The sequence below is a fragment of the Mytilus edulis genome, chromosome 8 (assembly GCF_963676685.1).
Source record: "Mytilus edulis chromosome 8, xbMytEdul2.2, whole genome shotgun sequence".
Lineage (NCBI taxonomy): Eukaryota > Metazoa > Mollusca > Bivalvia > Mytilida > Mytilidae > Mytilus > Mytilus edulis.
In genome coordinates, this window is record NC_092351.1 from 28,371,557 (window position 1) to 28,398,329 (window position 26,773).

The 26,773-nt window shown below is 31.4% G+C and overlaps 1 protein-coding gene across 3 annotated transcripts in view; it reads right to left on the minus strand.

The window, feature by feature from the left end:
• LOC139485271 (protein inturned-like) overlaps positions 1 to 26,549 on the minus strand; it is a 32,335-nt gene extending 5,786 nt beyond the window's left edge. The window contains exons 1-14 of one of the 3 annotated variants that reach the window (XM_071269615.1): positions 16,038 to 16,301; positions 12,743 to 12,791; positions 10,672 to 11,417; positions 9,790 to 9,872; positions 9,118 to 9,387; positions 8,419 to 8,531; positions 7,555 to 7,644; positions 6,195 to 6,272; positions 5,347 to 5,515; positions 4,591 to 4,644; positions 3,105 to 3,170; positions 2,703 to 2,924; positions 1,116 to 1,273; positions 361 to 485 (exon numbers count right to left, since the gene is read on the minus strand). In XM_071269615.1, the coding sequence (XP_071125716.1) occupies positions 361 to 485; positions 1,116 to 1,273; positions 2,703 to 2,924; positions 3,105 to 3,170; positions 4,591 to 4,644; positions 5,347 to 5,515; positions 6,195 to 6,272; positions 7,555 to 7,644; positions 8,419 to 8,531; positions 9,118 to 9,387; positions 9,790 to 9,872; positions 10,672 to 11,417; positions 12,743 to 12,791; positions 16,038 to 16,062 (2,248 nt within the window). In that variant the 5' untranslated portion in view covers positions 16,063 to 16,301. Of the gene's footprint in view, positions 1 to 360; positions 486 to 1,115; positions 1,274 to 2,702; positions 2,925 to 3,104; positions 3,171 to 4,590; positions 4,645 to 5,346; positions 5,516 to 6,194; positions 6,273 to 7,554; positions 7,645 to 8,418; positions 8,532 to 9,117; positions 9,388 to 9,789; positions 9,873 to 10,671; positions 11,418 to 12,742; positions 12,792 to 16,037; positions 16,308 to 20,383; positions 20,590 to 26,498 lie in introns of those variants that run through there. The other 2 variants (XM_071269614.1, XM_071269613.1) reach the window with 2 other exon arrangements.
• Between the last annotated feature and the right edge of the window lie 224 nt (positions 26,550 to 26,773).

The following is a 26,773-nucleotide window of genomic DNA, read 5'->3' on the forward strand; positions in this document are numbered from 1 at the left end:
CACATAACAATAACATGCTATAAGAGTCCAAAAACGTTTCAAACAAGCTAAACCAATTGAAAATACTGCAAATGATTTTATTTTTTTTCAAAATTTCTCACTGAACAACACAGCATGAATGAATTGTATGAATGAGTAAACTGTCAATATTTTCCAGTCACAAAATGTTTTTTTTTTAATTAAAAAAAAATGACTTTATTTTATGTTAAATTTGAAAATGCAAGGAAATGCATCTTTTTCTTCCCATTCTGACTATATTTTGATGCAAATTCAATGACAACATCTTGATATATTTTGCATGTGATTTTTTTTTTAACTGGTTAAGTATGTCATTGCCACTAATGTTATAAATATGCTTACAATTCTTGGAAGACATTCTGGATTTCTGAGGTGTAATAATAATATTTTCATCTTTCTTTTGTTTATGGCCAGTAATGACAGAATCTGCACAAGACAAACATGGCCCTTTGGAGATCTTTGATAATCTGTAAAATATAATTGTTGTTCTTGAACAATAGAATCTCAATGAAAAACAATAATGGATGATACAAAAGTGGTGAAACCATTTATATTTATATTACTTTTTGTATTTCCTTTCAATGAAATTAACCCTTAATTCAAATTTTCATTTTGTGGAATGAAATCATATCAAATAAATCTATCAGTATCTACTGGTCCAAGTGATAAGTAAGAACGCCATTACGAGTTGGTTGTCTGTTATAGAATATCTGTTTCACAGATAGCGGTGAATATGTTCCAATTATTGTAACTACAATCTTGTCCCCTCCACCCACATGTGACCTACAGAATTAGACATATCACTGATATGTACTTAAATGTGCAACATAACATGAGAAGGATCTGCTTACCCTTCTGGAGCACCTGAGATCCCATAACTTTTTGATTTTTGATGGGGTTTTTGTTGCTCAGTCCTTGGTTTTTCAATGATGTTTTTGGTACTATTGTCTTTTTCATTTTTAGCCATGGCATTGTCAGCTTATTTTTGACTTATGAGTTTGAATGTTCCTTTAGTACTCTTCTACTTTTTCTCTTACTTATAAATCTCTTTGTGTGCATATTCAATGTATGAAAAAAATACAGAACAATAGTCTTACCTGTGTTCAATGCTCTGTGTCATTGTAACTTCATCTGCTTCAAACTGTAATAAGGTAGCTTTAGCTTGACTAACAATAAATGGGTGAGGTCCAGGATTTCCCTTCTGTGCTCTAGAACAACCTCCTGCCTCCAGCAATGTACATAAAAGAAACTGTTTCTGTAAAAATAAAGTTATAAAATGGTATGTCCTAGATGTCGAGTAGTTTGTTATAACAGCAGAAAAGTCCAATAAAGATATTATTAAAAAAGAAAAAGAAAAAAAAAGAAGATATTATTAAAAAAAAAAAAAAAAATCTATATTAAATATTCTGGTCATTATTTCAAAGCTTAACCCTTAGACTGCTACGCGCGACTATTGTCGTTCAGAAAAAGCAGTCCGCTACTGCTACGCGCGACTATAGTCGTTTTCCGTAACTCGTTTGTTTACACAGTTACCATGGAATGGGCGGAGTCAATATTCATGAGATTGCGGCAGTTTCGACTTGTATGGATTCTGATTGGTTAAAAATCTGCGTTCTTTCGAGTGTCTCTTGACTTTAAATCAGGTATAAGCGATAAAACCGAAAGTGAAATTTTTTGATGAAAAATATGACAAAATGGCGGATATTATTTGGAGAAATGGCCAACACGTTCAGAAGTATTTCAATGATAACGATTTAACAGCGGCGGCCGATAAAAAGGATTTGGACGAGAACAGAAGATATAATAGATGGAAATAGAAATATTCTATCAAAACTGCGAACAGAAGACTTTTAAAGCGAGAACCACCGGGATTCCCAGACCTTGTCCAAAATGGATGACATGAAACACGATTTGCGATGTTTATCATTTCGCCTTTCAAATGTGAATCAATATTGACTGACATCGATAGATCCGAACTTTAAGTTTGTCAAGATTATTTATTGATGAAAGCTATAACAATGAACTTGTCGTATAAATATATTTGTACATGGAAGTAAAAGTCGGCGCAGTGATAGTTGGAGGAAAATACCAGAAAATATTTGCATCAAAAAGGCTGTTGGTTCTAGAAGAAACTTTTTTTTTTGGATAATCACAATGGAACTAGTTCTTAAAAGAGACTTTTATATATTGGTTCAATTCTGAAGTCATGGATACTTTTACATTGATGGATTCGTTAATAAAACATGAAAAAAATAATTTTACCTTTGTTTACCTCTATTTGCACCTGTACAGGTAAAAAATTACCAGAGACTCACACAAAAATAAAATAAATAAAAAATACAGAATCTAACAATACTTTTTTATATAACTTTTATTGATGAATATTCAATATTTACAAAGATACAGCAGTTGTAAGTGAACATGTTTATTTCATCAGTGATTAAAATTTTATTCAGCAATACACAAAAGTACAATAGGTCTAAGGGTTAAGAACATGAAGAATAATGGTTGATTCAACTAACTTATTCATTATCAAAGTAATTTCACATCTTTATTCAAATATCCTTTGTATGATGAACCAATGAGAATATTATAATGTGCCATTTATAAAAAGCCACCATTAAATCATAATGCTATGAAATATCACGTCTGAGTGACTTGTGTGTATGAAAATATTAACCTACCATGCCAATAACAAGTAGGAACCACCTTGCATCATGAGGATCTTGATACCCCTGGGGACATGACTGAGTTTTGTGACAATACTGTGAAGGAAACATTTCTCTCCATACTACCAGTTCTTCTACTGGTTTCCTGGCTAACATCTGTATTATGCAGTGGTGTTTTAGAAACAGGTGGATGTCTTGTAAGTCTGACTGGCACAGGTGGTTACATAGTAAATATTCCTGAAATAAGAGGAGAATATAAGTGTGAATATAAAACTGGAATTTCCCTAACAAAAAACAATAACAGTATCTTGGAAAAAAATATTTTATTCTTTTAATGAAATTAAATACAGTTAGACTTTATGAGAACAGTAATATATTATTTCAGAACAATCTTCTCTTTGAATGATATCTATTTACCTTATAAAATGTACAAGAACCAAGGATGGAGTATTCTCTTCTAGCTTCTTTAGATATAGGATCAAGCTGTAAATAAAACAAGTATACAGTAAATAAGAAGTTGATAAGTAATGGATGTTCAAACACACAAAACAATACATCTCTACACGAAGTTTGGTATCAGTAAATGAACAAATAGATGCAAAACACAATAACTCCCATCCCCTAACCCTTTGCTGTTTGGAAGTTTATAACAGAAAAATTTGTAAGGATTCCGCGGAACTCTGTGTCTCGCCTATGTTATCTGTATAATCGCAGGCTCAACAAAAAAAAAATCAATAAAAAAATTCCTCTTGATACTATCTTTTGATTGTTAGAAGCTTCTGTGCAAGTTTGGTAAAAGTCCAGGATAGTTTATGAATCAAATAATTGTTTAAAAATTTTAACTGCAGACTGTATGTAATGTTAACTGGAAGAAAAACTAAGTCCATTTACAAGTAAAATACAGATACACAGGTACAAAATTTTAACAAAATTTCCTTCTAAATACTAGCTTTTGATCATAAACAAGCTTCTGACCAAGTTTGGTACAATTTAAAAATAGTATAAGAAAATAATCAAAATTTTAAAAACTTTAACCACAGTGTGAATGTGTTGTTTTCTGGCAGAAAATCTAAGTCTATTTAAAAGTAAAATACAGAAAAAATTGATTTATTCTTTTTACAAAATTTACTTCTGGATACTATCTTATGATCATAAACAAGCTTCTGTCAAAGTTTGGTACAAACTTAAGAAAGTTATTAAAATTTTAAAAACTTTAACCACAGAGGGAATGTAAAGTTTCCCCCCAGAAAAACTAAGTCCATTTATAAGTAAAATAAGGAAAAAATGGAATTTTATTTTCACAAAAATTACTTCTGGATACTATCTTATGATCATTAACAAGCTTCTGTCCAAGTTTGGTAGAATTCCAGTATAGTTTAAGAAAGTTAATAAACTTTCAAAAACTTTAACCACAGAGTGAATATTTGTGGACACCGCTACTGCTGCCGATAGAATGTATGATCGCTATGTCTCGCTTTTTCGACTTAAGTCGAAGGCTCGACAAAAATAGTTGTTCAGGGTTATCCTTACACTATTTCTTATAACATTTGTTATTCAGATTGGTCCTGCATTTTCAGATTACAAACTAAAATTTGAAATAGACGACAAAGGATGGTATTATCTTGCACAAGCTTTTATGATGATGTATTATACATATCAAAATAAGCAATACCTTACTACAAACATAAACATACAAGCTCTAGATAATTTGTGGGTCAATTAAGTATATTATGAATATCATTGAAATAGGACGTAAGCTAACAAAATGCTACAAATTTGTAATCCATTGTCTTTTTTGTTATGCACTTAATATATGATTTTTATCATTTAAGAAGTTTCAGATGTTTTAAAGTCTTTCTTTAAGTGAATCTGTTTATTTAATGTAATTTTACTAAATACTTACAAAATCATCAAAGTCAGATGCTTCGAACTCACTGAGGATCTCATCACATAGTAACTGTAATAGAATATAAAATGTTTAAACATAAACAAAATTATTTAAAACGTAAACCGTTTTCTTGCAATTTCTTTTTCTTTTCAATTTCATGACGAGATTTAGAATATAAATGTTGAAACCAAAATTGTTCTGGTGAAATCAACGTTAATATTCTAGGTAAAGTCACCCAAAGCAAGCTGGTGTAATAAAGAAATATCAATGTTAAGGGGGTCTCATTGGGGGATTCTGATCCCAAATCCCACTTACTGTTTTGTTAGATTCCCGTATCCCGCTTACACCATGTACGTAAGTAATTCTCATTTTTTTGTTATTTCCTGTGTCCTGCTAGACTTCAATTCATGTTTTCACGGCACAATAATTTGACTTTCAAGTGTCACGCTTACAAAAATTTGGCAATCCCATGTCACACTTAGACCCCAATGAGACCCACTGTTAATAGCTCATACACTTGTTTAAAATTAAATTTAACTGATTATCCCATGAAAATTGGTTAACATTTATGTGTTGTTTAAGTTTGATTGTGTTCAGACCCCAAACACCTATGAAAAAAAAGAAAATCTTATGGAAAATGCAATCAAACACAATAAGTTAACTGGAATGACTCCTATCCTCCAACCATGGTCAATAATTCAGCCCTAATAATAATGCAGACATAAAGAAGATGAAAAACTGTGAAATTCTACACTAGTTTACATATCCCACCTTTGTGTCGTCTGTAAAGTTAATAGCTTTAGGACCTGGTATTAATTCCGTAAATATTTTGGAGGACTGACTAGATAACATGGCACTCTGGGAAATATTATGTAAATTATGCAAGGACAATGAGAACAACTGGTCTATCTGACTTCTATGCTTCATATCTCTAAAAGCACTGAAATGTAAAACAAATTAAAATATTATTATTTTACTATGGAAAGTTCAATTCAAACAATACCATTAGTTTTAAGACTTTCATAAAATTAAATGAATTACAAAACCAAATTACCCCTTCCTGCTTCATATGCGCAAAATAATTGTTAATCCTAATATTTTTTATGGCCAAAGGTTTCATATTAACAAGAAAGCATTTTCAGACAAAGGAAGATATAAAGTGCTAATACTGCTACTATAGATAGTATTGTGAAGGTAGTGGTTAGATCTTTGCTTTGAAATGATAAAGCTGATCTTCATACAAATTGTCATGAGTAGTTGAGCACAAGGCAACAATATATGTACAAAAGTGTAAACAATATTGGTAATGTTTGTGGAGTAAGTTACTGTGGAATTATTAATAATTGTTGGATACCAATTTTCATGAATTTGTGGGTACAAGAGAACCACGAATTTAGATGTTCAACAAATAACAAATTTTCTAAAGGAATGAATACAGACTTAGCCACAACCATGAAATTAAATATCCAGGAATATGTATGTTTTCCTCAAACCTGGAAAGTTTGTATCCACGAAAATAAATGAATCCACAGTACATAGTAAATAGATGGCAGCAAATCCTCGACAAATAGGAATAAAATATATCTGCTTATTCACGAAAAAATAGTCTGTAACCTTACCTGTGTAATGGACCATATAATACCAGTATTAAGTGATGAAGCTGTTTTAAGATTTCTTCCACACATGACTTTGGTACCCTGTGAAGTAAGAAACAATTAGAGAGGAGCCAATGAGATATCAAGTTTATGTTAGGCAAATTGTCTGACTTTAAATTATGATGATTGATATTTTTTTTATTAGCGGCCAACAGTAATTTTTTTCAGGATTATGCAGGACGAATACCTATTGATTGTTAGTTTAAAGAAGTAGGTTCATTACAATGAATTAAAACAGGGATGACAATTGGGTAATATAGACTACACAGCCCTCAAAGTAGCTTCTGAAATAAAGTGGCCAACTGGTCACCAGACATGAAAATTAAGTAGCCAACTCAAAATTTCAGTGGCCAGGAAATAATTTCAAGTCGTCTACACTTTTGCCTTGCTAAATAAAAATATAAATTTTTTATGCTGTGTTTTTATAATTGTAGAGTGTAGAAAATAGATTGTATAAATGAACTGTAAAATAACCACATGATTTGTTTTAGTTTATGTTTTATATAACAATCTGTGACCTTTAGCGGTAGTCCGAAACACAGTAAAAAAAAATCTGTTGGACTTTTGCAGAAGCACTCATGATTGCCCTGTAGGTCAAGTGAACATCTGAAATCGTTTTGCGAAATTGTAGCCAGTACTTTATTGAATCTATGTGGCAGACTATGAAAACAAGTTACAAAATTGTCGCCGACCTTGTTCAATCTGTTTACTGACAAAATAGAGAACAAGGCTCTACCATGTGCTTTCAATAAAAACAATCTACAAATGCTCATGGGTTTCTTTCTAACGGCATGATATAGTCAAAGTTGTGACTAAGAGCAAAATACCAATATAGATGGATCTGTGCCATTTTCAGTCAATGCTTACAAATGACCTACAACTGCCTGATGCAATAAAGCACTGATAAGATCAAGCTTAAATATAAAAGGCGCTTGAAATACAGTATAAATTTGTGTTACTGTCAAGCGCTGAGACGTATTTTTATAACCCGACTCTGATCAGGGCAAATTTCTGAAAATTTACGGTCGCCAGATCTTCAATATTCTAATAGCCCAAATGGTGACCAGATATGAATTTGGGTTGCCAATCAGCTTTTCAAGTTTAATTTCATTACACTGCATTGAAGGCTGCTACAGTAGAAAAAGAAGGTCTGCTGGAGAGGGCAACAGTTTTAGATTGCAACAGACTACATACTGACTACTTCATGGGTTTTAGCTAGAATAATATAGCAAAGAGTATGTCATGGTCACATGAATCTGGATTTTCTTATTTCAGAATGCTTTTGATTTGAGATTTACATGAAAGCTATATATATGATACATACTTATCAGCTGGTAGTCCGATAACAAGAATGTCTTTCCCATCTCTTTGGTAAGCTATGTTAATCTTCTGTCTTTGGTGAACAAGAGTTGAGCTGTAAAAACAAAAACATTTTGATTTAAAATGACAATTTTAAACACTTCGCAACGCTATTAAGATATTTCATTATTTCAAATAGGTGGTTGTTTTTATATCACCATTGTCTTGGTACTTTAAAATAGCTTTATATTAAGTTGAGTTAAATTGCCCCAGGTGATAAAGTGGCAAATTCAGATACGTTATTAAATATGCTGTCAAATTGTTGGTGGCTTCACTGGCAACAGTGCCTTTTATTATCCTATCCAAACATGTTATTTTTTCATCACTTGAACGACAGAAAAAATAATGGAAAATTTCTAATTGTCTGAATTCTTTTTGCAGAGAACTGTTCTCTTCGGACTTTTAAGCAACATAAGATATGAACGTGTATTGTGTGTGATAATCCCGAATGAAATAATAATGTTATATAAATATCAAATATGGACATGCCATTTATATGTTTCATTTTCTCATCTTGTGTATTGAGTTCTGTTATCTTATTATGAAATGAGAAGTCCAAAGAGTCAAAATGAGGCCTTATGCATACATCTCATATTAATTAATGAATAAACAACATATTAATCTATAGCTGAAGCATTTAATAAGAGCTTAATGACAAGTAATAAAGTATCTTATGGGGGTTGATAAATCAACTGAAAATAGTAGAAATAGTGTTTTTTTCCAAGCTAATTACAAACCAAATAGGTTTAAAACTATGATCATATTATAAGTCCAGAAAATCTATTCTTTATAGCTAAAGAATAATCTGTATTAATATATTGATATATACCTTCTAGCAGAAGTTGATGCCACCTCTGGTAGTACACCACACAATGTTAGAAACAATCCTCTGACCTCCAGTAACTTACTATCCCCTGGTGGATACTGGTAAACTATATCCTCCTATAAATACAAAATATCATACCCAAATCAAATTTTAGACTATCTTCACTATCTTTTATATGTTTATATTCATTATCATGCAAATGACTCTTTGAAAAATACTAATAACAATATGATTTAAATATTTCATTTTTTTACAACTGATTTTATTCTATAGCATGTTGATGGAGATAATTATTTATGGCTGTATACTCTATTATGAGGGGCGTGTCTGCACAGAGGAACACAAAATAAAATTGTCATTTCGCGATGAATGAACAATTAAAAATGTCTTGCACATTGATCTTTTAACCGATTTCATGAAACGCGGTGAATAAAGAAACCATTTTCATGTCTGCACGTGAAATAAAAATAGCAAAACAGGTTGTACGAAAATAACCCTTTACTACCCTCTATTATCAAAACAGTTCATTTTTAGAGAACTTGTTCTCATATCAAAACACAACATGTTTCTAAGCTAGAAAGAGCAACCATTTTTATTTTGTAATAATGCATATAATTTTTGTTTTGTTTTATCAAATCAACAAAAATATCTTTTAATAAGAATAAGGGTTTTACTTGATTTTACAATACAAAGACAACTTACCCTAACACTCTCTGTATCAGAGCTGCCATCTCCCTCTAATGTCAGGTACATCACACAGCAGGATGTGTCCTGTAGGTACTCCAGATGGTGCTGTCTACTGTCACCAAACACCAGCTGTGACAGATTCTCTCCAGGCTGACGATGGCGAGGGGGTCGAGGTGAAGGTGTTGTCACTGGACGGGGTGACGTCATTGCAAACTGTGGGTTCACTGGAGGAGGAGGGCTGGGCTTTGGTCCAACAACATTTGGCATTTGGAATGACAATTTTACCTGTAATCAATTTTAATATTCATTATTTTTTATTACAGATTGTTTTAAAGTTAACATTGTTGTTTTACAAAACGTTAAAAGTTAAAGTTTAAAAAAAAGTTTAAAAGTTAAATATGAACATGATTTGATTGTACTTTCAGCCCATTATTCTAATGATTAGATTGCACATTATTTTTTCTTGTCCATGATTGATTGACAGAAACTGTTTCAAAACATATGAAATTAATAGAACATTGATCAATAAACAATGGACCAAGGGAAATTACTGACTGTATACAAATTTACCATGGTAGAACATGGAAAAAGTATCACAACAATCGTTGACTGTTGTTAGATATTTAACTTATCAATGGTATTTTCACAGTAATTTTCTTCTACTTATAATATATAATTAGTACTTACAACTTTACTGGATAACTTGTTACAAATAGTTTCCAAGTTTTCCCAAGTTACGCCCACATCATTTACGGCTACCATCATGTCACCTTCAAATACACAAATGAATATATATATACCTGGCAAATGTATACTGTGTATATATAATAATAAAACAGAAATATAAACAAATGCACCAACATTTATTAGATGCAAAAGACATGAAATGTAGTATAAAAGCTAAATAATTTATCAATTTACATAATTAATATGTACACTCATTAAAAATTCAATACAAGTAGTTTACCATATAGAAAATAATCCTTATTCCAAGTTTAAAAGAAACATATATACATTGATATTACTTTCTTTTTTTAAAATTTAAAAGTTAATATGTCCTACATATTATTCAGTTTAAACAAAGTGAAAATTAATCAACTGTTCTAACATGTTCATGACACTTACTTATGACATAAAATATAATGAATAATTAACTAGATTAAAAATAGTTGGTTAATTAAGACATTCAATCTAGTCTTTATATAGTCCTTGAGGTGATCTGTGCAATATATTAATTGCAGTTGAGAACTCCACAACTATTTATATTTATTTTAAAGTTTTCAACATTCCCACCACATGCCTTAAAAAAACACAACTTCAATGAAAGACACTGAAAAAAGATCACAAGTTATGGTACTTTGAAAAACCCTTTTTAAATTTTTACATCATAAAAGGTAAATATGTTATTTCCTTTTTGTTTTTGTTTTATATTTTTATATGCATGAATTAATTACATATGTTGATATCTGAGTATACATATATACGATGTATATAATTGTATTAATTGCTACACAATATACAATGTATATTAAATTGTATGCATGTAAGTGAAAAGCCATATAAGCTTACCTCTGTGTATTTGTTGAGATCTGCCAGCAGGACTAGACAGTAATACATGCTGCACCAGTAATTTTCTATCTTTATAAGTCGTTTCTAGAGAGCTTTTAGACTGTTTATGATTATAATGGTACAAAGTTATACCAAAAAGTTTCTCACATAAAGTAATCCCAGAGAAACTCTCCCCGTTTCTACAACTGTAAGGATTAGGCGTAATATAAACATGTTTTATCTTTGCTGGCTTTGTTGGAGTGCTGTCTACTGACGATCTATCAACACTGACATCACTATGTTTGTCATAAAAGTCACTATCATAACCATGATTATTTACATGTGGTGTGTGTACATTTCTACTTATTGAGTTATGGTTAATATCACCATTATTGAGTTCTTGGTGAGGAGGGGAGCTATCAGAATAGCCACTAGAACGTGAGCTATTTTGATCCTCTTTCCTATATAAGTTATGACTGTATTTGTTATGTCCAAGCTTTTCGTAATAATTATTCAGGTCTGGAGAAGGATTATTATCATAGCTAGTGTTTTTATTCTTCTCCCTATATTGTGATTCATGTTTATCACTGTACGGAGATTCCCTCAATCTGTCTGGAAAGAAAGTTGATTCATCTTTCTCTTCCTTTTGATCTACAGAATCAGTGTAATTATACTGTCTGTCTGGTCTCCCAGGATGGTCTGAATCTTTGACATAAAACAAATCTCCCTGTGGTTGTACATATGGAGTCCAATTGTCTTTAACGTTACTGGAAAATAAAACACTGGTAAGTGAAGATCGTAAAACTTCTAAAAATTTAATTATGACAAATAACATGAATATATTCAAATTGGAATAAAACATGAAATACATCACATGAACAGTACCTTTGTTAGATTTGACTAAAAAAAATAAAATGAATTGTGTAATTTTTTATGAGCTGGCAAATACATGTAACTGATTTTTAGAAGTTACATATATATATATAAAAATTAACAAATAAAAAAAAAACTGCTTTCTGTCAAATGAAGCTGTGACCAAACATGGATCTTCTTCTTGCATAAACAATGTTTTCCATATAAAGCATACTTTATTTAATCATTAATTACTAAGTTCCAAACTTTTGAAATTCAGTCTTTAATTAAATCAACAACTTATCTAGGTAGATACATGTATGTTTTTTATATCATGCAATTTATAATACATTTATCTATTTTTATTATTTTCCAATTTCCATGGTTGGTAGAATTAATGCGTGAGCAAGATAACCACCCTATACCCAGAAAATGCCTTAGAATGTTTTCATTTTTGTTTTTGAAAACAAAATATGAAATGCAGTTACCTTGGAATGACATCAAATGCAATGAAATTGGATATATACATGTGCAAACATTCAGTGTATCATCAACTCTCTTAATAAAATAATGTATGGCAGTGACGATGTGCATAATTTCTATATACCATGACACCTGTACATGAACATTGTGCATTATGCCATACATGTATAAAAGTGATTCAGGGACATAGTGACTAGTGTACTGTGTAGGATGATAAACAATAAACAATATACATGTATATATATACCGACTCCACCAAAGGGTTTATGCATATTTATTTTCTTTTGTTCCATAAATAAATGTTTTATTCAAATATTTTATTCTTTATTCCTGCCCTAACATAGATTTAAAGATTAAATGTTCATTCAACAATACAAAAAAAAGATTGAAAACTGTTTAAGTGCACCACAACGTTTTTCTTTTTATTTATGGATTTTTTAACCTAATAATACATTCCAGATTTTTTTCATTTTTGAAGCAAAAATGTGGATATGGATTTTCATTCATGATATAATACATTATATTTCTTCTTTTTTTTGTTATCTGTTGTAAGGTTGGAAAAATGGAACATGCAATTTCAAAGGGGTCTCTATGTAAATAAATAAATGTTATTGAAAAAGATTCTGATTTCTGAAAAGAATTCATGGAACACAAGAATATATATATTATGTATATGTACATTCACACATTAAAACACATTTCCCATGTACATTTGTACATTGTAATTCAAATATTTCAAGATTTACAACATGTTTACTTATTATTGTGGATAGTGACTGCAAATATTCTGCCTTTATTTGTTTCCTCTGTAATAAAATAAATAGCAAAACAGTTTGAAATTGAACATACATATTAGTTTTTGCCGTAAATTGAAATTTTCCAAGAGATGCCCTTTGTGTGGTCAACAAGGTAATATAACGGTTTCAAATTCTCATTAATTAATTATATTTTAATCTTTTTCCTGCATGGAAAACTGTTGTCTTTTTTTCTAGGACTATATAAATACTTTAGGTGTATTCTGTGTGATTTTATTACCTGCATGTCCATTGGCGGTTCCAGGGGGTGGGTTTGGCCGATCAATGCATTTGTCCTGTGTTGGGAACCCCCTTTTTAAAATGGCTAAATCCGCCCCTGATGTCATAACATTTTGAGTTGTATATTTCAATGCTCCAGATTGGGCAGAAGGGAGGATAAGTGGGAGAATAGTCGAATTTTGTCTTTATACATGTCCCATGCCCATGGCACTGATACACTTTCAACAAAATGCATATTGCAGCAAAAAAACTTCTAACTGGTTTTCATTCTTTCAAGATTTTAGGTAAAACACCATATAGAATATGATTTCCTGCAAATTTGTATCTGATTACACCAGACGGGTCAAAAAAGGATCTGAACATTTTTATATATATCTAACTGTTAAAGAGTACCTTATGGTGTGTAGTGACATTAATATAAACAGTTACATCCGCTGATAATTGATACTGTGACAGTTTCTATGTATCTATCATTTCCACCACACACAGGTTCATTATCTGCACATGGTTTAATAAATTATTAACATCTATTTTATCAGCAATCAAAGACGGGCTTCAAAGTTATTGTGAAACTGCCTATTCTAGAGGTGGCCTGAATCAGATGTGGATACTTAAAAATTCAAAAGATCTTTTAGAGTACATACAATCTAACTCTCTTTCATCTTGTAACAGTATTAAAACATTTGACTTTTCTACCCTGTACACAAGTATTCCACATTCCAAACTAAAAGACAAATTGAAAGAGTTGATATTACTTTGCTTCATAAAAAAGAATGGCCAACGTAGATACAAGTATCTTGTCTTAGGGAGGGATAAATCCTACTTTGTAAAGAATCACTCTGATTCAAACAAAAAATTCTCTGAAACTGATATTATCAAGATGCTTGATTTCTTGATTGACAACATATTTTTTACGTTCGGAGGACGTGTTTTTCAACAGACTGTCGGCATTCCAATGGGAACAAACTGTGCCCCTCTACTCGCCGACTTGTTTCTTTATTATTATGAGGCTGACTTCATGCAGGAACTTCTTAGGAAGAAAGATAAGAAGTTAGCAATATCCTTTAACTCTACTTTCCGTTATATAGATGATGTTCTTTCACTAAACAATTCAAAATTTAGTGACTATGTGGAACGCATCTATCCAATCGAACTAGAGATAAAGGATACTACAGATACAGTTAAGTCGGCTTCATATCTTGACTTACATCTAGAAATTGACAATGAGGGTCGGTTGAAAACAAAACTTTACGACAAAAGAGATGATTTCAGCTTTCCAATTGTGAACTTTCCATTTCTAAATAGCAACATTCCAGCAGCACCTGCATACGGGGTATATATCTCCCAATTGATACGATATTCCCGTGCTTGCATTTCCTATCATGATTTTCTTGATAGAGGTTTGCTGCTCACAAGGAAGCTATTAAACCAAGAGTTCCAAATGGTGAAGTTGAAATCATCCCTTCGTAAATTTTACGGACGCCATCACGAGTTGGTTGACCGTTATGGAATAACCGTTTCACAAATGATATCGGATATGTTCCTTACGTCGTAACTACAATCCCCTTCCCTTTCATGAATATGACCTACCGAATTAGACTATTTACCGGATTTGTAATCACTTAAGCAACACGACGGGTGCCACATGTGGAGCAGGATCTGCTTACCCTTCCGGAGCACCTGAGATCACCCCTAGTTTTTTGTGGGGTTCGTGTTGTTTATTCTTTAGTTTTCTATGTTGTGTCGTGTGTACTATTGTTTTTCTGTTTGTCTTTTTTATTTTTAGCCATGGCGTTGTCAGTTTGTTTTAGATTTATGAGTTTGACTGTCCCTTTGGTATCTTTCGTCCCTCTTTTAATAAGGCTTTTATTAGGATTATAATCATTCTGTAACTGTAGTTCGATCGTTTGAGTTGTATAATAAATATTAGTATTTACTTGGATTCTACTTTATATATATGTAGCATAAGATGCCACATGGTGATTAGCTGGACAATGCTGATACAATGTTTTGACTATGAGGATATTCTTGCATTTTCCAGTACATGTATTTTGTTTATTCCCAATGTTAATACAAAGCTAGTATAAATCAAATTAGAAGCCTATGAACAGTAGAAGGATCGATTTGGGTCATACCACCACTAACATAATTATACATAGAGGCCTTCAAAAACATGGGGTTAATAAATCCCTTATTTCCCCCTATGCAACAAATTTTCTTCTTTTCTTCAAATTTGTATATGAGGCATATAGGATTACTCAAATATTTGTATATTTTCTTATTGCTGAAAAGAATGATGATAAAACATGTATTGTTACTCATATGAATAAACCTTATTGCTAATCCTGGCTGACCGAGAATCTGTTACGCTTGAACTATTGACGTCATACATGTACATGTACAACAGTCACTTTTCCATTGTGGCGTCATATATTTAGTATGACATGCATGACGTCAAAATTTTACCGGAACCTGTGTGATGTCCAGTAATGGGGGACAAATAGCGTCTGCCGCGATAAGGTCTATTCTGAATGCATGTAATGAGTTACATTTGTACCTATACTGGTTGGTCGATACATTCATGAACAAATAGGTTAGGTAGTCCAAATATTTAAAACATCTTGAAAGGCTATTTTATGTTTTGCTTTGACAAGTCGACGTCAATACAGCTTATCGCTATTTGTCCGCCATTACTGGATATCACACAGGTTCCAGTAAAATTTTGACGTCATAAAACAAAATATCTGACGCCACAATGGAAAAGGGATTGTTGTATGCGTCAAAAGTTCAAGCAGCCGGGTGAGCTGGCCGATAAGGCTAATAGCAATAAGGTGTATGTAAAGGCCTCAAAGCAAAACTAAAATAGCCTTTCAGTTTCAAGAGTGATAATTATTTGGACTAGTCTTCACATGCTTCAGGAAGACACGAGTACATGACCTAGAACCTGCCAGATAATCTATGATTTAAAATGTATTTATTCATAAAAATCATTTTTTCTTTAACATTGTTTACACTTACGACGATTTAACGACTGAAAATTCATTGTTGTGAAGTTGTGTCCGATCTCGATTTCTAGCTTCAATTTTCCCAACGTGAAATGCGTTTCCTTGGTTTGGACTTTCAGTTTTCCCTGGATTAGAATTTACCCTATTGTCATTTTTAGGATTATAAAAGGGTGTTTTATTGTGATAATGTGCCATGTTATTATATTTTTGTGTTTTCAACTTCAAAATTTAGGTTGACAAAATTTTTGTCCTCCATTTTGTTTACATCCGGGGCTTTGAAGTTAAGGTTAAATAATTTAACTCAAACACAAAAGACTTCCCATTAGGGTCCCATAAGGGAAATCCTCATCCCATTTAAACTAACAAACACAACTTCTACACATCTTACACAATTCGTTTTATAATCTATTGTACTTTTATTTTTATATATAGTTGACATATACACACATATAACTGACTTGCAACTGATATTAGACAAATCTCTTGTTCAAAAGAGGGTCTTGATTGGGAACTCATTTAGGCAAATACAAACATCCAAAGACAGTTATAAATATTCATTTTATCCACGAACTGTTATAAATTGGAATCATCTGCCACAACAAATAGTATCATGCAGTACAGTACAGTACAGGGATTCAAGAGTATGATCTCAGAATCTGCTCTCATCCCCATATTCTATCCCTAACTATTGAATTCTGTTAATCAAATGTATATAGTTTTATCACAATTCATTTTTTTCAAATGTAAATACGTTATGTTGATTTTTTGATTTTATGATTTTGTTATTTTTGATTTTTGTTGCTAAAGTGTAAATTATAAATTTTATAGTCGACGCCCGGCGAATAATCTTCAATAATTGAAGGATCGCTAGAAACCTAAAGAAGAAGAAGAAGAATTCATTTCTGCATTCTTATTTTTCTCTCTAAAAAGTAAAAATCACAAAAATACAAAACTTCGAGGACCGAAAATTCAAAAAGAAAAGTCTGTAATCAAATGGCAAAATTAAAAACTATGTGATAAAAACGATTAAAAAAACCCCAACATAGATGATACATGCACTGGGCTTAAAATTTTCAAAGCATGATTGAGTTTAATTAATGTTTGAACTGCAAGCCAGCCTTAATCAGACTCCGTCCAGTTCGTTGAACATTGAGTACCCGATATAGAGCTTAACTAAACTTTCCTTAGCCATAACATCACCTTAACTAATACATCACCCTAAGACAAGACCTAATCTTGATTAATAACCCTAATGCAGTGGCGGATCCAGGGGGGGGGGGGTTCCGGGGGTGCTCACCCCCCTTTATTTTTGCCGATCAATGCATTTGTATCGGGACATATGTTTTGCACCCCCTTGCACCCCCCCTTTGCCCTGGGTTAGCACCCCCCCCCCCCCCTTTCGAAAATTCCTGCATCCACCCCTGCTAATGTGACTCTAACCCTAAATGACAGAACCATATCGATCCATCATCGGAAGAAGGCTACAGCTAGGGTCCCTAAAATTTACTGGCAAATGAAGAACATTTTAAGGATTGCAGTGATTCTAATATTATGTTCTTCAATCCTAGATGTGATATCAGATGTTACCTGCTGGTGTTACCTAATATGATAGTATAACGCAATGTTAGAGAAATTATGATTTTTAAAAGAAGTTTGTAACGAGGTTTGTATTGACGAACCAGTTGGTCGACAAAACCTTTTCTATTTCTTGATTAGTTGAAGAACATTGCTTGAATAATTCGGATAGGCCATGTTAACTTCAATTGGTATTTTAAAGTGTGTCTTTGTGTTCTCTTACTTACATTATTTTTGATAAATCAGTATTAAATTTTACACAAAACCTTAAAGAGATGACTTAAATTCTTGGGTGGGCGTAATTAAAAAAAAAAAATACGTTGCTATTTTTTTTATAACTACCATTTTTTTTATAAAAGTGGCTGGCATTTTTCAACACAATCAACTGATAAAAAAAGTAATCATAATTGCACCTGTACGTCCTAAGTCAGGAACCTGATATTCAGTCGTTGTCGTTTGTTGGTGTGGTTCATAAATGTTTCTCGTTTTTTATTTTACAAATTTTGACTTGGAAAGAGAGCTGTATCATTGGCACTCATACCACATCTTTTTTTTTATATTATTCTATTGTGTGCAACGATTAATGATTCTTTTCAAGACACATGGTACCTTAATTTGATAACTATTTACACCACTGGGTCGATGCCACTGCTGGTGGACGTTTAACAACTATATGGTGATTTTATAAATTTCCTGATAAAAAAACTTTTTTCTTTTTACTAAGGATTTTCTTATCCCAGGAATAGATTACCTTAGCCGTATTTGGCACAACTCTTTTGGAATTTTGGGTCCTCAATGCTCTTCCACTTTGTACTTGTTTGGCTTTATTACTATTTTGTTCTGTCGAGTGTCACTGATGAGTCTTATGTAGACTAAACGCGCGTCTGGCGTATTAAATCATAATCCTGGTACATTTGATAACTATATATAGCAGTGCACATTTTTTTATCTGCAAGAACAACCCTTTCTGCATTGTACTTCACATATTTTAAATATGAAAGATGAACATTCCAACGATGTTGGATATTTGATTTATCCCCCTTTATCCAGGTCAATACCGAAAATCTACACGCATATAATTTGTGGCAATATAGCCACAGCACTTGTGTCAGATTTTTTTATTAAGGTATATAGGAAATATCTTTTTTCTGAGACAAGTGCCAGTGAATATAGTCTGTTACATCTTACCATTTAGAATGACGAAAATAGCAATACAAGACAACATAGACGACAATAATGATTCTGAATTAATGCTGAGGCTTTAAGTTTATTTTGAATTAACCATTAAAACCAACATTTTTTTTCTTCTACAATTCGTGAATATTTGTGCCCAAACAAGTGTCACTTCTGCAATAGAAGAAATATTAATTAAAACTCGGTTTCACAAATCTGCATCCGCATCTATTAAAATTTATTTTGTAAACATAACTTTTTTCTTGTTTTGAAGCGTACTACCGGGATCGTCAAACTCAACATAACATTAAAACAATTTGATCTAGAATAGATGGTGTGTTTATTTAATACAGTAAAATTACAAAAAAAAAAAGACTCTTTAAGCTTATATCTTCTGACTCTTTTTATTTGTTGAACAATATCACAAGTGTTTTCATTCTTTTAAAATCACAATTTAATCTCTTAAACAGGTCCAATCACAATGACAGGCGGTAGGTTAATATTTTATAAAGAAGATGAAGAAGGTTAAGAATAAAAGCAGATTATTTTTAACTACCGCTGACGTAAGTACTTGATACTAAGAATGCCACTCGAAGTCATACTTTATTTTATTTAGCTTTGACTTAGTCTTGTTTGTTATAATTTCAACAATATCGCATGAAATTTAGCATTGAACTAGATGTTTTATTTGTTTAATTTCTTGATTGAAAACAATAGTCCAAAGTTAACTATTTCACAGAACAAAATACAAATAACTTTCGTATCTTCTCTAAGTGAAGATATAATATTGACTTATGCTACATCAAATACAACACAATAATGTTATTTGTTGTTCAAAATACTCTTTACTTTCAATGAGTATTTGAAAAAAAAATCGTACAATAAGGTGTGAATCAAGAAGCGAGAAGTCAAAATTAATATACAAATAACAAATAATTTATTGCATTTGGGGTAAAGGAGTATGTATCTTTACATATCATATCTGTAGAGTGACCGTGAAACTTTAATATTTTTTTCTAAACATTTTCAATATTATAAAGAATTGTAGTATCATCTTACGCATACTGTAAAAGCAGAGACAAGAGAAGTGATGCAAACACCACCAAAAAAAGAACAAAAAATAAAAGAAAATTAAGAAACAATAGAGAAGACAGAACCGCGAACAAATGAAAATAGAAACAGATTAATGTTGAACATAAACAAAAACGTTGCCGATTAAAAAATATTTTGCTAGTGCTTTTTTGTTTTTGTTTTGGAAGTTCAAAAGGTCAATGGTAATACTCATGACAATGCTAATGAAAACGAACAATATATTCAAACCAAACACTGTAAATCAACTGATAATCTTTGTTTTAACGACCATATTTTAGTATCAACAAGACTTCACCTTAAAATCACAGTCAATACCGAAGTAGATGAATGATAAGTAAACCAAATGTTCGACCAATGTAGCCAAATAATGGTGACCAAATCATATGACCAAATGTAACCGTTTATCATTTTCAAGGCAGCCATGATCAACGTAATTCAATTAGTTTATTGAATAAATGCACATTTTTACCCAAATGGGATTGGAGACATACATAAATCAACATAATAATTTTACAATACCTGTACGAAAGAATACTTCTTATTCCATCAAAATCCTCCAAATTATCCCGTCTCCGACATTTTGACATAGGAGTTTTTAATCCGAACATACTTTTTCTGAATGGACTGTTATTGGGTGCCATTTAGTCAATTACGTTTTTGTAAATTCAAATCTGTCATCAATTCTTTTGTTAACTGCCTTTTACTTTAAAGTTCCAAAATACTATCTGTAAAAACAAATAAAGTTGTGTGAATAGTAATATTGAACATGTAAGAGTTAAAACCCAATAAAGGTTTTGTTATAGGGTGGAAAATATGTCGTAGTCAGTCGAAAGTGATCTGTCTTTTCAATGACAGAATGTCACGCAATTCGAAACGAACAAAACGTTGGTCTGTACAAATCAATTCCTTTTCTGAAGATCGAGAAATCTTTATATATATGTATTTACACAATAAACAAAAAGTATTGATACTTTGTAAATGATATTTATCTAATTTGTTTTTATCAACTTTTACAATAATATGCAATAACATATACACTATTTAGAATTCGATATCAGTTATCCGTAAAACTATGTTTTAGTCAAATTCCCTTAAAATATATTTAAATATTCACTTTATAAGCGAAATATTGCGTATGGTGTCGTGTTATATTTTACTATTTGAAACATTTTTGATGGATTTTGAATTGTTGTTTGAATGTTATTACAATATGTTTCTTATTTGAGGCTGCCAATATAATTTTCTGCCTCACTGACTTAATATAAACTTTTATAGCCAGTGTACCATGATATGGCGTTTTTATGAGAACACGGACTTAATTGTTTTTCATGGTATTGATCAATGCGTTGGCAACATTCAACACCCTCATATGGATGAAATCTATATTAAAAAAGAACGAAAGGCACTTGTCAGCTATGATGGAGTTAATTGTTTTTAGTACAAGGTGGTAACCACAGTTGCCCTATGTCACACAATCTTTTGTTAGAATAACAAAAGACGTAAATATACAAGTTCTGGAGTCTGAAAAAGTAATGGTTTGAACAATAGAAACAACACATACATATATAGAGTCTTAGCAGATATATACGGAACATTGAATTCCTCTCTACAAAGCAAAGCAAACAAAACTTTAATGAAGCTTTAAAATATTAAAGCAAATCTGCAACGCTAAAATGAAAATAAATAAATAACTGACAGTAATATGACAGTGTTTATAGAATTGAGAATTGGAATTGGGAATGACAAAAAGACATCAATCCGAACAAAGAGAAGAAAACAGCTAAAGGCCACCGATGGGTCTATTATAGCATTTATTTATCCTACTAGACTAACACTTTTCAGCATTTCAAAAATTTAAGTGCATTGATAACAATGTATTTTTTTTTGGTTAACAAATCTATGAATATCAAAAGTAAAAAATACCGAGCCCTAAGGGAATTTCAAGACGGAAAGTCCCTAATCATAAGGCAAAATCAAAAGCCTAAACACACCAAATGATTGAAAATCAACTGGCATATTCCTGACTTCGTACATGCAGTTCAAACGGTTTCTTTTGTTACAATTTAGACAAAGTTAAGGAATAGATAGAATGCAAGGCTTTAGAAATAATTTGTATCCCATGTCATGCCGAGTACAAATAAACATTATGGTTTATGGTTTGGTGACTATGTAATGTTGACATTTTTATACCGCAACACTGTTCCAAATGACATATTTTGACTAGAACAAGTATTTTTCAATATCAAGAACCTTCATCTTTCACGATGTCACATATATCACTCTACAATTAGTACTCTCAGTAACTGCATTACCACTCTGAAAAGCATTAAAGACAAAAAATAAGTTCCGAAAGGTTTTTCCAGATACAAGTATTAAGATTAAATTATTCCTGGGGTTAGAATCCAGAGTTAAATTCAGAGATTTGTAAACAGATAATTTATGAAATAAATTATAAATGATAATTTTTGTCAAGAGCAGGTGTCCTTAAATATCATAAAGCAGTTGATATTGCAAACAAATGATGAGAGATATGAGAAACTGGAAAATTGCAAGTGAAGCAATTACCCATGACGTATTATAAATATATTGAAATTAGATAAATATTCTTTGGCCTATTATATTTCAAAAAGTAAGACGCCTAGCTATATCAGAAAATCTTCTTAATGTGTTAAAGTTGCAACTTTTATATTGTTATATATTAATAAAGGTTACTAAATTACGAAGAGATTATTGAATCGAAAATTTAAATGTTACATTTATTTCATGAGTTTTACTGTAATGATATTCATCACGCATTCAAGACATTTGAAACCTCATAAGGAGTAAATGTAAGATTGAATTATAAAAAGATATAATTATGAATCAACTTTTGTTTTAAAATGGTCAGCGTGTCAAATTCATGGTCACCGATTGAATTAAAATTATTATTTTTTATTTCAACATACCAAAACGTATATATATCCAAATAAAAAAAAAGTATAAGGGAGCTACCATTTGATTTTTATGGGGGGGGGGGGGGGGTAGGGGGGGGGGGGGGGGGGCTAGGATGAAAAATTTTGTCCTGCTTTTTTTTTTAGCTGTAATCTCTGTCCTGCCTTTTTATTTTTCACTCTAATTGGTCCTGCCTTTTTTTTTTTTTTTTTAGTTTATCCTGACTTTTTTTAACCTAAATTGTCGTCCTGACTTTTTTTTTGCAAGTGTCACATCCTGCCTTTTTTTTTACTCAAAACTCCTGTCCTGCCTATTTTTTTTCAAATTTCATCCTAGCCCCCCCCCCCCATAAAAATCAAATGGTAGCTCCCTAAAATAAACAATGAAGAATACATGAACTTGTTATAATGTATCAACATTTCTTCATAAGCATATTTTAGACTAGATGCCATCGGAATATCTATTGATATTACCTTCGAGGTCTAGCGACGGTCATATAACCTGATATAAACATGTAAGAATTGAATACTTCTTTTTGTAAATTTATAGGGGTGTAAAATCGTTGACCGAAGTACATTTTGTATGAAGCACGTGATTCTAAAAATGTACGCAACGCTTTTAAAACCGTATAAAATTATTAAAAGATGTATTCAATAATTATGATTACTTTTTTTTTTTATAGGATCATGAAAACTCGATTTCTATTGATTTTTTTGTCTATTTAACTGTGCATTTTATTGTGGAAGCTCGTTTCATTATGAATGTTACATTTCATTCGAAAATGAAGGTGATTTCAGAATAACTCGTTGATCATCTCAACGAGAAAGGCAATCGAGATAATCTGTTTATCGCTATTTTACCTATGAAGACGTTGTCAATTTCATGTCAATTCCGTTAGCAACGCCACGTGCCTGCTTAGTTTCTAGCGATAATTTTTCCATCTCAAGCGAGTAGCATGATATGAAAATCATCACAAAAAAAGATCAACCGAAAAATGCACAAAATAGCGATAAAATGTATTATATAGACAGGCATGCACGTGTAATTGTATATTGTCGCGTTTTATTTTTAGGTCTGTTATATTTCCTTCCTTAATCAAAATTAGTAGCTAGTGGCACTTGTTACTTTCGAATTGTGAGTGAATTTTATCGGACTACTTATGTTAGCTTTATCGCATATATTGACTTTTCATGATGCATCAATCCCTCTGCTTGTCGTTGGTTTTTTGTCATGACTTAGCTTAGCTGTACTGGTCACAGCACCATACATTTGGGAACGATTTCCAATTAACGTTTATTCAATTTTACTTTTTACTTTCTACAAACTGAAATTAAGGTGACTCCGCCGATGTGACGCCTACCTTGCATATACAAAGGTACGTGGCCGATCCCGGGGTCTCTAAAAAACTGTCGACATAACTGGTCTCTTGTGTCATTAGGGGCTTTTGAGATTCCATTAGTCGTTTTCACTTTGTTTGAATGCTCAATTTTTAGTAACAAGATATGAATGAATATCGATTAACTACTATTGCCTCTTATTTTCAATACTAACTGGAAGTAACAAAGTTAAGTTAAAAGTACCTAATTTATGTTTTATTATGTTGTTGCTTTGACGAATGAAAATAAAACTAATGAGGCATTTCAATGCAGAAATATTTTGAAATCGTGAAATAATTACAACATACAGGATACAAACAGCGGGTACTTGCACAAATGCTACAGTTTTAAATACAAACATATAACATACAAAAAAGTTAAGTAAGAAATAAGCTGTTTCATAAACACTGTTATGTACTACAACAGCATGAAATAGATATGTATTAATCAGTATATCAATTCATTACACCGTTATATTTTAGCTTTTATTTCTATACTAATCTAGTAGTTACTATATATGCATTTAACTGTATTTCTATATGCATATGTAATTTTTAATGGCGTAGGGCCAATTTCTCTTGTGCATTGTTTATATTCATTTCACCTCCCAAAAACATTTAACATGGAAAATGATAGTGCAAGTGGGGCATCCGCCGTGTACTTTGGACACATTCTTGTTTTATAGTGCAATTTGATTCAGAATTATGCATTTGGATAAGATAAATTTGTGGGAAAATTAAATAAATAAAAATGTTTTTTTATACTCGATTAAAGTACAAATAATGAAATACAATACGAGTATATATACTTTATGATCAGGTGGAACGACAAACTAAAAGGTTGAACTATTTTATTGCATTGGTTATGTTTATTTCACCCTCCAATTTTTTTTTTAAAGTACTACAATATTAATAAGATTTACAGCATAAAGGCTTCATCTGTTTAAAACTGTTTTACGTATTTTCAAACATGCAATCGAACTGTAATGTCAAAAGAGGACCTTTTAATCAAATAATTAATTCTTAACCAAGTCAAGTATGTCTCAGAAAGTAAAGATATATACTGCTGTCTTTCCGATGAAAAGTAAACCATGTTATAAATATAATTCACTTCTTTGCAATATTTTACAAAAAAGTAAAAAATAAATCAATATTGTGTCAAAATCAATAGCATTTAACAGCAATGCACGGCACTGTATAACAAATTTGATTTAAGGTTACATGTAAAAAAATGTTGGGAAATCTGGTCAATTTATTTTTTAGACTCGGTAATATTCGGTGCATTACCTTTGCGCGCATTACCATATTGCGCGCAAAAATCATTACGTTTGTGCGCAGCTTTTGATTACAATTGCGCGCATTTTTTTTCGACAGGTAAACTCAGGTAAGCTCAGGTAATATAATACTTATTTATTTATAAATTTATTGAACTATTTTTAAGTAAAAGTACCTTAGTTCCCTTAGTCAAAGTCACCTACTCACCCACGAGGAGGTGGACGTGGGATTCAAGCAGGATTAGTCGGTTGCATTACATTCAATCAATACGAAAAGCTTTATATTCATCATGTATATACAAAATTTAGTCCAGGTATCTATGATGAGTTTATTTATATACTAATGATTTTCCCTCCGATTTGCTATAAAAAAAAACACACCTTCAACTGTTCGTGCCTTGACAAAACTTTACAAACTGTAACTTAAATTATTTAAAATTTAAAAGAGATCACTATTCGGGGACTTGTTCACCCTGACAAATTCGCAATGAAGTTACATGTATCCTCTAAGTTATAACAGAATTTATCATGAACACTTTAATTTAAATTTTGTCTTAGAATTTAATATAAACGATATATAACTTAAATATATTTTCAAATTTAATGATTTTTAGTCATATCTAATATAAAAATTATAGTCATTTATATTTCATTATATTCCCGTTTTAATCTGAGTTTATCTGTAAGATAAATGTGCGCAAATATAATCAAAAAGAGGGACGAAAGATACCAAAGGGACAGTCAAACTCATAAATCTAAAACAAACTGACAACGCCGCGCGCAAATGTAAAACATTTTTATTCACAAATGCGCGCAAACGTGATGCGCCCGTAATATTCGAGTTTTCACTTACTTTTATGACATTGTGTGTCAAACAAATACGTGTATAAGGCAAATAAGCCCTTCCTTTTTTATAGTGCAATTTGATTCAGAACTCTGCATTTTGATAAGATATAGTTGTGGGAAAATTATATAAATACATATGTTTTTTTTTATACTCGATTAAAGTACAAATATGCTAGATTATATTTGAAGAGTTTTATTTTTGTCTTACCTTATAAAACGTGTACAAATTATCTCGATATTTCGCTATTGAGACGACTACAAATAATAAAATACAATAAGAGTATATATACTTTATGATCAGGTGGGACGACAAACTAAAAGGTTGAACTATTTTATTGACTTCTAGTTTATATTCTAAACATAATTCGAAGTAGATTAACAATGTTTTATTGATCTACAATGTAGAGGATATAACACTAAGTAAATTTTTAATTCAAAAATGAAATTGTTAACAATCCCATAAACTAATTAAAACCAACAAAA